A 12504-nucleotide genomic window follows, 5' to 3' on the forward strand; every position below is an offset into this window, starting at 1 on the left:
CCTTCTGGCTTGTACAGTTTCTGCTGAGAAATCAGCTGTTAACCTTATGGGAGTTCCCGTGTATGTTATTTGTTGTTTTTCCCATGCTGCTTTCAGTAATTTTTCTTTGTCTTTAATTTCTGCAAATGTCATTACTATGTGTCTCGGCGTGTTTCTTCTTGGGTTTATCCTGCCTGAGACTCTCTGGGCTTCCTGGATTTGGGTGGCTATTTCCTTTCCCATGTTAGGGAAGTTTTCAACTATAATCTCTTCACATATTTTCTCGGGTCCTTTCTCTCTCTCTTCTCCTTCTGGGACCCCTATAACACGAATGTTGTTGTGTTTAATGTTGTCCCAGAGGTCTCTTAGTCTGTCTTCATTTCTTTTCATTCTTTTTTCTTTATTCTGTTTTGCAGCAGTGAATTCCACCATTCTGTCTTCCAGGTCACTTATCTGTTCTTCTGCCTCAGTTATTCTGCTATTGATCCCTTCTAGTGTATTTTTCATTTCAGTTCTTGTATTGTTCATATCTGTTTGTTTGTTCATTAATTCTTCCAGGTCTTTGTTAAACATTTCTTGCATCTTCTCAATCTTTGCCTCCATTCTTTTTCCGAGGTCCTGGATCATCTTCCTTATAATTTTTCTGAATTCTTTTTCTGGAAGCTTGACTATCTGCACTTCGTTTGGTTGTTTTCCTTGGGTTTTATCTTGTTCCTTCTTCTGATACATAGACCTCTGCCTTTTCATCTTGTCTGTCTTTCTGTGAATGTGCTTTTTGTTCCACGCTGCAGGATTGTACTTCTTCTTGCTTCTGCTGTCTGCCCTCTGGTGGATGAGGCTATCTAAGAGGCTTGAGCAAGTTTCCTGATGGGAGGGACTGGTGGTGGGTAGAGCTGGCTGTTGCTCTGGTGAGCAGAGCTCAGTAAAACTTTCATCTACTTGTCTGCTGATGGGTGGGGCTGGGTTCCTCCCTATTGGTTGTTTGGCCTGAGGCGACCCAACACTGGAGCCTACCTAGGCTCTTTGCTAGGGCTAATGGTGGAGTTTGGGAGGGCTCCCGCCAAGGTGTACTTCCCAGAATTTCTGCTGCCAGTGTCCTTGTCCTCATGAGACACAGCCACCCCCTGCCTCTGCAGGAGACCCTCCAACACTAGCAGGTAGGTCTGGTTCAGTCTCCTATGGGGTCGCTGCTCCTTCCCCTGGGTCCCGATGCACACACTACTGTGTGTATGCCCTCCAAGAGTGGAGTCTCTGTTTTTCCCAGTCCTGTCGAAGTCCTGCAATCAAATCCCACCAGCCTTCAAAGTCTGATTATCTAGGAATTCCTCCTCCTGTTGCCAGACCCCCAGGTTGGGAAGCCTGATGTGGGGCTCAGAACCTTCACTCCAGTGGGTGGACTTCTGTGGTATAAGTGTTCTCCAGTTTGTGAGTCACCCACCCAGCAGTTATGGGATTTGATTTTATTGTGATTGCACCCCTCCTACCGTCTATTGTGGTTTCTCCTTTGTCTTTGGATGTGGGGTATCTTTTTTGGTGAGTTCCAGTGTCTTCCTGTCAATGATTGTTCAGCAGTTAGTTGTGATTCCGGTGCTCTTGCAAGAGGGAGTGAGAGCACGTCCTTCTACTCTGCCATCTTGAACCAATCTCTCTAAATTAGGAAGGATCTTTAATTGTCTTAAAACAGGAATTTAAAAATCTAGTCAAATAAATCTAATTACCTCTTAAAACAGTTTTTTTCTAAATAGTGAGCTGGTTATTTGTTTTCTTCATATCCCAAAGTTTCATTTTCTATAGAATTATTTGCCAGTAAGTAAAAATGACAAGCTTGTAGTTCAGGAAATTCACAAGCTGTACTAAATGCAATGAAATGTAAGATTTGGAGAAACTATTATAAATTTAATATTGCAAATACAAGTCAGCATTAAGGTACCAGTTGGATATTTACAGTTTAACTAAAATATTTAAAATATTAATATTTAAGTTCTTTCTATAGTGTGACCAGATCAGAACATTTGTGATACCCAGGAAATAGCTTCACAAGTGGTCATTCATCTGCTAAAATAATATGTTCTTTCTAGTGTTAAAGTAGTTTTAATTGTTTTCTGCTAAGATTTAGTCTGGTAATAGTCAAAATATTAACAGTGAGCACACATTATATATCTTTTTAAAAAAATTAGTCTATCCAGAATCTATATAGATAGACACATAAAATGACATTTTAGGTTGTTTGACTATCCAAACTTTCTTCTCAAGAGGTTGCAATATTTTAGAGGCAGATTCAACTTACTAAGTCTTAATAAAAGCAGTTATCTAGTCGGATATTCATTTCGTATAAAACTTTTTTCTTTTTGGGGGGATCAAAGGATGCTGAGAATTTGAGAAACAAATAGTATAAAAGAATATTAAATTAAATGTACCCCTAATGTGTGTGTGTGTGTGTGTGTGTGTGTGTGTATATATATATATATGTATATATATATAGTTTTACATTTTATCATCAAATGTTACAACCATATTGATATCTCTTCGGATAGCTCTTTTTTTTTTTTTTTCTTATTTGTCAGTATTTGAAAACTTTCTAACATGAAAAAGGAAAGCAGGATAATATGCTTTTGTAAAACCAAAAGCATGAATGGTTAGTACTGTTATTAAGCAAACAAATATTATAGCCAACATTTATTGAGCACCAAGTGCCAGGCACTGCTCTAATTAATTCTCAGACAACCTGTAAAGTGTAGGTACTTGTAGCATTTTCAGTTTTACAGATCAGGAAAACATAGAAGGCTTAGTGACACACTGAAGGTTACAGTGCCAACAGGTAGTTTACATTATATTGCCTCCTATGGAGTATTATTTTAGTGTATACTGTTTAGTGTACTAATTACTATTTATGTTGCATTACCATATATAGTATATTATTGTAATTCTTGAAGCCCTTCTGAGTTTTGATTTTACAGCAGGCCAAAATTATCTCTATAATTGGTATAGGGGCTTCCCTGGTGGTGCAGTGGTTAAGAGTCCGCCTGCAGATGCAGGGGACCACGGGTTCGTGCCCCGGTCTGGGAGGATCCCACGTGCCGCGGAGCGGCTGGGCCCGTGAGCCATGGCCGCTGAGCCTGCGCGTCCGGAGCCTGTGCTCCGCAACGGGAGAGGCCACAGCAGTGAGAGGCCCGCGTACCACAAAGTTTACACAGAGATGCAAGAAGGTACTTACATAATAATTTTAATTATCCACCAAATTTTTAAAATATTTTGGGCTTCCCTGGTGGCGCAGTGGTTGAGAGTCCGCCTGCCGATGCAGGGGAACCGGGTTCGCGCCCCGGTCTGGGAGGATCCCACATGCCGCGGAGCGGCTGGGCCCGTGAGCCATGGCCGCTGAGCCTGCGCGTCCGGAGCATGTGCTCCGCAACGGGAGACGCCACAACGGTGAGAGGCCTGCATACCACACACACACACAAAAAAATTATATAATTGGTATAATACTAGTTAAGACAGGGATTGTACTAAATGACTTGACCAAAGGAAATGTGGTTCCACCACAAGGATCAAGGTAGAGTCATTGTGGTTTATTTACATACAAAGAGATGGGAGTATAAAGAGCTCAAAGTTTTAATCTTACTTCTACTACTTATTTAGTCATTGTTGAGTGTTTATGTTCATTAGTTGTTAATTGTAAGAGCTGAGATTTCTTGTATTGAGAACATTTGTGAATTGCTGAAATATTAAAAGGCTTCTAATTAAAATATCTTCTGATATAGTTATGGAGTGTTTTCCTTTTTGTTCCCAAAGCATCTACTTTAGAGTTTACTGTGTCATATATTTCTCCTCAGCCATGATTTTTAGAAGGGCCAACCCTCCTAGTTGTTTTCCTTTTGAATTAAATGCTTTTTATTTTGCCTTTATTACTTTTGAATATCCAAGAGATTTGGGTGAAAGTATTATATGGTTATTAATTTGAAATAGTCTCTAGAAATCTATTTCTTCAAGAACCATCTGGGAAGAAATCAGGTATATAAACAAATCACCTGAGCGTTTTGTGTGCTCTGAGTAGCTTAGAAAGAAAAAGTAGTACCTCATTTGCAAGATTTTTTTTTTCAACCAGGTGTGGCAGTTTTGATAGATACAGTGAAAAACAGTCTCTCATTTTTTGACTCAAAGCTGTGTATGCTTTGTGAGCATAGATGGAATTAAAGCGTTTTAATGTTTTTCAAGATCAGTGTATCTTGGACGCGTTTTGATGACTCAGGGCTGATTTTAGCTGCAGAAGGAACTAGAGCAGAATTGCACTGAGAAGGAACAGATGTTTTCTAAGTTTCAGGATGAGTAGGTTGGTTGCATAGCACAAGAGTAATTGGACGATGTAAAAGGCAATGACAGTGAAAATAAGCAAGGAGATGTTCTCAGGGTGGTTATGGTTTAGCAAGGATGAATGAAATAAGGCAACATGCATATGATGAAGGTCATTAGATGTCACAAAGTGGAGATTTCTGGAGTGAAATGGAGCCACACAAGGCAAAGGTAGAAATTGTACTGGTGAGGGTAAGTTACTACCAGTAATGAACCATTTGGTTCTCTTGTATCCTATTAAAAGATATAGACTTCCGTGCTCTATAGGGCTCAGTCTTATCCATAATAAGTAAAATCTTAAGCCTGTTGAGGATTTTCAAATGCCTTCACTGGCCTGAATGATTTATTAAATCAGTACAATTATGAAAAATTATAGTTTGGGAGAGAAAAGTAAAGACAAGTCTGTTCTTTTGGTTCTTCTTATTCTTGGTGGAGTGCCAAATGTCCTTAATAGATTGACTTCCCTTGAGCCCAGGCCTCTGCTTCACTCAGTTCTGTTGGCTGTTTACTAATGGCCACCTCTTCTGAGGGACCTGAGGTAGAGCCACATCGCTTTCTTCCTCCAAACCTTCTACTCCTTGATAGTTTCTGTTTTAGGCATCTTGACACTCTCTAGCATAAATTCAGTCTCCTGTTTCTGGCCTTCAGAACCTTTCTTAAGTTTATCCCACACTAGTTTGATTTTTTTTTTTCATTTTAAAATCATCACCAAGAGTGGCTTCCTGTTGCCCACTGTAGCAAATGTAAATTCCTTCCATCGGGCTTTCCTGTTCTCTTGTCCTCTCATTTCCCCTAATTCCCACTCCCCTCTAATGGTGACAATTCCCTGTTCCTTTGACTATATGTACTAGTCTCTTGGCAATTTTTTATCTCAAAACTTACCTGCTAGTCAAAAAGAAACATTGATAGGTATATTTGTACAAAGTATTTTGGTGAAGACAGGGATATAAAGATTAATAAGTTATTTTCTCAATGTTTTGTAATAGCCTGTATGGGAAAAGAGTCTGAAAATATATATATACATATGACTGAATCACACTGCTGTACACCTGAAACTACCCCAACATTGTAAATCAACTATATTTCAATAAAAAATACCGTAAAATAAAAAAAATTATTTTATATGCCCCTAACTTATTTATAGTCTGACTGGTGAGATGGAAAGAATCTCTTTGTAAAAAGATAATTAACAGCAGAAGGTAGGATGTGATGTGTCAGATGCTTGGAATTAGCTCTAGATGTCCAAAGCTGAGGAAAAAACTCTGGGCTGGGGTAGTTGAAGTGGGATTCACAAAGGAAATAAGAACTGTGTTTTCCTACCAATTAGGTGAATGGTAGGGTGTGTGTGTGTGTGAGAGCTGTGTTGTCCTACCAATTAGGTGAATAGTAGGGGTGTGTGTGTGTGTGTGTGTGCGTGTGTGTGTAAGAAAGAGAGACTTTGTCTTTCTCTGTTTACTCCCTGTAGGAATAGGAGAATGACAGGTGTTTTAGGGAAGTAGAAAATGCAAAGTGTGGAGTGGAACTATAAAGTCTTGTCTTGAGTATAAAAGCAAAAGTTTATGTAAGGAAGTAATACGAGATATGGTTGAAGAGGTAAATTGGTGTTAGAGAATTAAAAAGAAAAAAAACACACTAACAGCAAAACTATACAGACCACTTTAAGAATTTGTAATTTGGAACTGGGCAGGGACTAATACCTTTTTAGAGAAACATCAGAATTTTAGCTGAGAACCAAACTCACCATCAAGAACTGACATTTTCTTGCTGATTTGTATCAGTATTTCAGATGGCTTCTTTAGACCCAGCTAAAGTAACTAATAATAATGCTCACTGCTGTGGACAATGACAGAAGGGTCCTGGATTCCTGAAGTCATAACTGTCAGGTAGTAAAATTTTTTTTTTTTTTTTTCTTTTTTTGCGGTACGCGGGCCTCTCACTGTTGTGGCCTCTCCCGTTGCGGAGCACAGGCTCCGGACGTGCAGGCTCAGCGGCCATGGCTCACGGGCCTAGCCGCTCTGCAGCATGTTGGGATCTTCCCGGACCGGGGCACGAACCCGCGTCCCCTGCATCGGCAGGCGGACTCTCAACCACTGCGCCACCAGGGAAGCCCCGGTAGTAAAATATTTTTATATCTTCTTCATATTGTTTGAAGTAGAGCTAATATAAAAATAGTTCAAATTAATGTTTCTATTTGTTTTTTTCTGACATTCTCTTGCTGTTCAAGTGGAACTATTATTTGTGACAGGAAGTGAATGCACTAGAGAACCTTTCTTAATGTGACTAGTTATACTTTTGAATCTGACAGTTCAAGTCATGGAAGATCTTGCCTTTCCATAGTTGTTATTTCAGTTATTTTCATCTCTTTTTGTGTGTCTTGAGAAGTTAAGATTAAGCCCAAGTCTGTTAGACATAGTTTTCATGGGAGAATTGTATCCTGGAAAAAGACAACAGATTGATTGGTTCAGATTTGTTCAGTGCAGATTTTTATTGTGAGAAAGAAATCAGTTCATTATACCTTTTTCCCCATTGAAGGTGATAATTACCCTTTACTGTTGCACTCACAGCTTCTTTAGAGAATTATGTTCAAAATTGTGACTTTAAAAACATAGCATCAAGACTATTATTGACTTAAAAATAAATAATAATTATTTATAAATAATACCTAAATAAGTCTAAAAATCTATCTCTTCTAGTGTACCATTTTCATTAAACATTTCCTTCAGTGTTTCTGCATGGTAATCTGGAAGCAAAAACCTGAACTCTAGTGATATACTACCCAGTAATAGAATTTGCATATTTTTGGTTTGATATGTATTTTTTCTTTTGGAAATAACAACCTTTGACATTATTTTTAAAGTTAGATGTTTTTGTTAAGATCAGTGATCATTTACAAAAACATCTATGGCATAAATGGAATGGTAACATATGACTTTAATTGTACTAGGAATAGAAAAAAATAAGGTATTTTTCTAAAGAGCAAAAGAAATAATTTTTATTGAGCACATATTATATGCCCAGGACGTATTATACCTTCTAATATTTATAAAGTCTTATAAAGTAAATATTATTTCTACTTACAGATGAGAAAGTTGAGACACAGAGAGGTTAAATAACTTGCCCTTAGTCATGCAAACCAGTAAATGATATAATTGGGATCTGAACGCAGGTTTTCCTGACTCCCTAAGCCCACTTCCTTTGTTCTTTACAACACTGTTTTTGTGTAAATATTGCTGACTTAAATTTTCCACTGGAGACGGTTATCACGTATTCCAAGGGAGTCAGCCCATACAACAACAGTGCATTGAACAGAGCAAGCTCTATAGAAATGCAAGATGGTAGAGAGATCAGTGACCCAACAACATCATCATTTAATGAAAATTTTCCCATGTAGCTTTTCTAAGCAAGCATTTATGTTAATTTTTTCATTTGATAAATTGGAAGTATCCCTACCTTCTTAAAGTGTCCTGTAATTTATAGAACTTTTATTTTGAGTATCGTCTTGGACTATTTGCCTGTACTTTAATAAAGTGATAAAGTGATGGCTTCAGGAACTGTTAATATCTCTTAAGCCAGTTACTGCCTCAGAAAGTGGCCCAAGATTACTGTGCTTCAGGGTTGGTGATTTGCTGTCAGCTATTATTTCTCAAAGTCAAATTCTGGCAGTTCCTTTCTTGCTTCTTTTTTTTTTTTCCTGTGAGTAACTTAAAAAGTGCCAAAATTTCTAGGGAAAATTAGGTGACTAAACTTGTTAAATCAATAACCTTAATTTGCACCTGATTATATGCGTCCATGAGCTTTGACCAGTGGGCCTAAAGGTGTCTCTGCATCCTCCTGGAAAAGTGTAGTACTTTCATTCACTGACATTGCGTTCCTACTTTTTCTTTTCTTAATAAGGAGGAGTTAATTCTGCCATATTTGCCTTAAGACAGTACTGCACTACTGGTAATGTTTTGTTTGCTGGAAGGGCCTACAGACTTACCCTTTATTTCTCTTAATTTCTTACGCTGCTCTCGTGGTCCTAAATATTTGAATGTGGTTCTGCTTACTGGCTGTGTAAGTGTAAATACAGCCAAGAAGGCAAAAAGCATCAGCAGCTCTGCTCAGAAATGATGTTCTTTCACTTGCGGTGGTTTCTTTTCTTCAGTGAGCCTGCTGCTGCCTTTCCTCACCGCCTCCATTTCTTCACCGTGGCAGTAGTTGATGTCTCTGTCACTGCTACTCACAGCTGCACCAAGTGACGTAAAACAGGTTTGAAACTTACAATACTTTTCCCGAAACACAGGTGTATCTTCAAGTTTGTCAAGCAGAGTAACTGAACCAGTTCTGCTTTCTGTTCTCTTGTCAGCCAGTGCCTTGCCGGAGTTTTCACATTTGTTGTCGCAGTAGCGGTGCAGTGTGGTTTATAACCCATATGCCTCTTGTAGGTACATCTGCAGGTTTAAACGCTTTGCTTGTCCCTACAACACAGGACTCATGTCTACTGCTTGAGTGCTTCTGGTGTATAATCACGGTAGCAGTGTATTTCAGCTTCACCATGGTCATCTTAAAGAAAACACACGGGAGCTTTAATATTAGCTGGGAGCTTTTCTACCAAACTAGAAATATGCTAATGGCAGATTCTAGGCACTCTCATAAAGGCACTATATTGTTATTAAGAGGAACCTCTTAAAGAATGGTTTCATCTTAATTAATTTTACTATTAATAAGGCCCCTTTTGGAATTTTTCTTTTGGGGGCTTACAACAGAAACATAAGATGTTGGGTTCTCCTTAATATACAAATAATATGTATTCAGAAATCGGTCAACCATAGTGTCACAGTTTTGTTGTGATCATTTATAGCCATGGAATAATAGCCCGCAGATGCCTCTCAAATCTTTACCTCATTCTTCTCTTAAACCACAGTTTTGAATCTTCAGATGCCTACTGGGCAGTTATATTGACTCTTTCAAATCACCTCAGATTTGCTCATTTTTGTTACTTATTCTTTAAATGAACATTTAATGGCTACCTGCATCACTCAGTCATGAAACTTAAATTTATTAGGTACCCATTATGTGCCAAGCACTTTGATAGGCACTGGAGTTAGAGCAGTGAGTAGGACTGACATGGTCCCTGCCTTGTGGAGCTCACTGTGTAATGTACAAGACTGCTGACTGAATCAATTCTTCAGGAGTGACGCCTGTAATGCTAGGGAAGATAAAGGGGTTGTTTGCATGGAGGGCAGGGGTCTGTAGCTTTGTCCCATGGGCTAGGAGGGCCTCCCTAAAGAAGTCACCTTTGGGCTTCCCTGGTGGCACAGTGATTGAGGGCCCGCCTGCCGATGCAGGGGACACGGGTTCGTGCCCCGGTCCGGGAAGATCCCACATGCCCTGGAGCCTGCGCGTCCGGAGCCTGTGCTCCGCAACGGGAGAGGCCACAACAGTGAGAGGCCCGCGTAACGCAAAAAAAAAAAAACAAAAAAAAACAAAAAACAAGTCACCTTTAAGCCCAGAATTGAAGGGCATGAAGGAGTTAGACGAGTCGAGGCAAGCTGGTCTCTCGGTGCCTCAGTGTCTTCATTTGTAAAGTACCAAGAGAAAACTAACAGTAAATTAGTTAATGCATGCGAAGCACCTAGGACAGCACCTGACCCTGAGTGTGGCTGCTGTCGTCATCACCTTTATCATCGTCATCAGTCATTCGTTTATTCAGGTATTCAAATAAACATTGATTGAGCATGTACCACCTGCTGGGTATTTTTCAGTACCGTGGTGGGATTCAGAAATGAAAAATTAAAAATCTGCCTATGCTAGGCTCTTAAGGTACGTATGCAAATAGCTTAATAGCAAAAAGAATAGTACACGGTAAAAACCGTAAGGGAGGTATGAGCCAATATCTGGGAAGGAGCAGTCCTTTCTTTCTGGGAGTGGTATATGATTTGTGTCACTTACTTGGCAAATAATGTATACTGCCTGTGAAATCTAATATTTTCCTGTATTCTTATTAACTTTTAAGATTTTACATGCGTAGGTCTTTACTTGCCGCTGAAACTTTCCATGTTTGAATCGAGAAAGTATATATCACACAGACTGAAGTAGGTGAATAGTAGGCGCTCTGTATGTTGATGAGTGGTCTTGGAAACCTATTAAACTTTTTAGGGTCACTTATACAAAAACCTCATAACTGCTGGAGACCTTTATTATGGTAGTAGCACATGCTTTAGAGGGACTCAATATAGATTAAGAAGTAGATGTCGCCTCCTCTAAAATAAAAGAAGTTCCCCATATTATTCTTCAGGGGTGCAGCAAATGTTGATAGCACCAAATGTCTGTTTTAATACTTTGCTATAGTGAAGTGGCATCCCTGACATCATTTTTTGAAATGTATTACCATATGCAGCTGAAAAAAATTAGAGCAAGAATCAAAATTGGTAATCATTTAAATGTTTTTTGTTTGACAGTAGCAAAAGTAGCATATTTCACTTTTGCTGGTACAAAATAAGAAGCTCAGCAGACAGGAATATATTTCAACAAAATGAAGTTTGCTTCATTTTGAATGAATGTTACTTACATCTCTCTCTTGAGAGAAAACAGTTAATTGTGTAGTAAATAGCATATTGTAGCTTTTGTTATATAAAATTAGTGAGCTTCTTATTTGCTGGATGGAATCTTTTGTTTTTATGTCTTAATGCAGTACATTTATGATTAAGATGCAAGCTTTTTTTTTTTGGTCTGAACGTTAAAGCAAAAAGCTGTTATTTCTAATAGACAGGTATTTCCCTCACAATTAGGTAGAACATTGAGCTGACTATAACAAACAGTCTCGTAGATTATATCATCCAAAAAGAAGTAGATTAATGTATTTTTAAATTAAGCGTAGTCTTCAGAAATTCCCTGGTAATAGGTCTTTGCAGTGGCTTTTAATCTCTTAAAACATAAGGCTTGCATGGGATGAGACATGAATTAATTTCCCAGCTTTTGACAGAATTGAATCCAAAACCATCCACATACATATGACAGTCACTTCTAGAGAGTAATTAGCTTGCTATAAATACAAGAGATTTCCTGTGAGAAAATTGCTCATGCTATGTAACCAATAGAGAAATCTGGCAGATTAAAGAAAAAGTATATCTTATCCAAAAAAATAGAACCCTTCAGTTTTTTAGTTTGTTTTGGCTCTTGTGCTTTTTTGCTGAAATTTAGTTGTGAGAAATGTGGCAGGCTGGTGTGTGAGACATGTTTATGCCCTTTATGGGGTGTGGGATTAACTTCATAATTAGCTTTTAGAGATCCTTATGGAAATTTTTTCATGAATCTCTTAAACTGCACAAGGATGATTTGCCATTCAGTTGAAAAGCAAACCAGTCCCTGAACCTTAGGATAGACTTTAGAACTAGACAAATCTGGTGGGATTCTCATCCAATGTATGTACCTTGGTTTTATATCTATAAAATGGAAATGACAGCATCTACTTCTTAAAATCATGGTGTGAATTCTGTAGAGTAGTGTGGATAAAGCATCTAGCACAAATCTAGGCTATAAAAGTCATTTTAAAACATGGTGTTTGCTTCTACCCCCCGTCACTTCTTCTCTGAGGCATTTAATGAGCCATTACAAATAGGGGCCTAGTTCTTTTCTCACCTTGAGATCCAGATCATTAGGATCTTCTGATCTTTTTACATTTTTCTTTCATATGAGGAATTGTGACATGAGAAACTGAGTACATAACAAACACCACAGGTATGTTTCTTGGATATTTGTTGTAGGGAACCTGGGCTGCCTAAAACTTGATACACCTCTTCTAAAAAAGTAGAGCATGTGGCTGTGCTTGAGAGTTTCTATCTGTGCTGCAGGGTTCTAACTTAAGGAGACATTTTAATTTTGAGCTCAAGGTATTGTTTCAAAGCCAGGTATCACTTTGGTTTTAAATTATAAATAACCTCGTGGAATAGCCACTTTTCTAATTCAGGTTAAAAAACAATAGAATGAAAATAAACCAAACAGTCAGTTGTTTGCCTTCCTCTACTACCCTTAATAGTTTTAGGCTATATAAAAGCATATAAATATGCTCTATAAAGCATATTCAGTAAAGCATATATTGAATAAGTCAAGGTGAACTGCATGGGGTTTAGTTTCTTCAGTTTATTTAGTTTTATTTTCTTGTCGTTTAAAATGGAAGTTAACAGAAATAGAATAAGA

The 12504-nt window shown here is 38.3% G+C and overlaps 1 protein-coding gene across 4 annotated transcripts in view; it reads left to right on the forward strand.

Annotated features, from left to right (window-relative positions):
- RNGTT (RNA guanylyltransferase and 5'-phosphatase) overlaps nucleotides 1-12504 on the forward strand; it is a 285456-nt gene that overhangs the window by 232020 nt on the left and 40932 nt on the right. The window contains exon 15 of one of the 4 annotated variants that reach the window (XM_028494654.1): nucleotides 8471-8497. The exons of the other annotated variants lie outside the window; for them this stretch is intronic. Coding sequence (XP_028350455.1) covers nucleotides 8471-8473 — 3 coding nt within the window. The 3' untranslated portion in view covers nucleotides 8474-8497. Of the gene's footprint in view, nucleotides 1-8470; nucleotides 8498-12504 lie in introns of those variants that run through there. 4 annotated transcript variants of the gene reach the window in all.

This window comes from Physeter macrocephalus, chromosome 10 (assembly GCF_002837175.3).
Source record: "Physeter macrocephalus isolate SW-GA chromosome 10, ASM283717v5, whole genome shotgun sequence".
In the NCBI taxonomy this organism is placed as follows: domain Eukaryota; kingdom Metazoa; phylum Chordata; class Mammalia; order Artiodactyla; family Physeteridae; genus Physeter; species Physeter macrocephalus.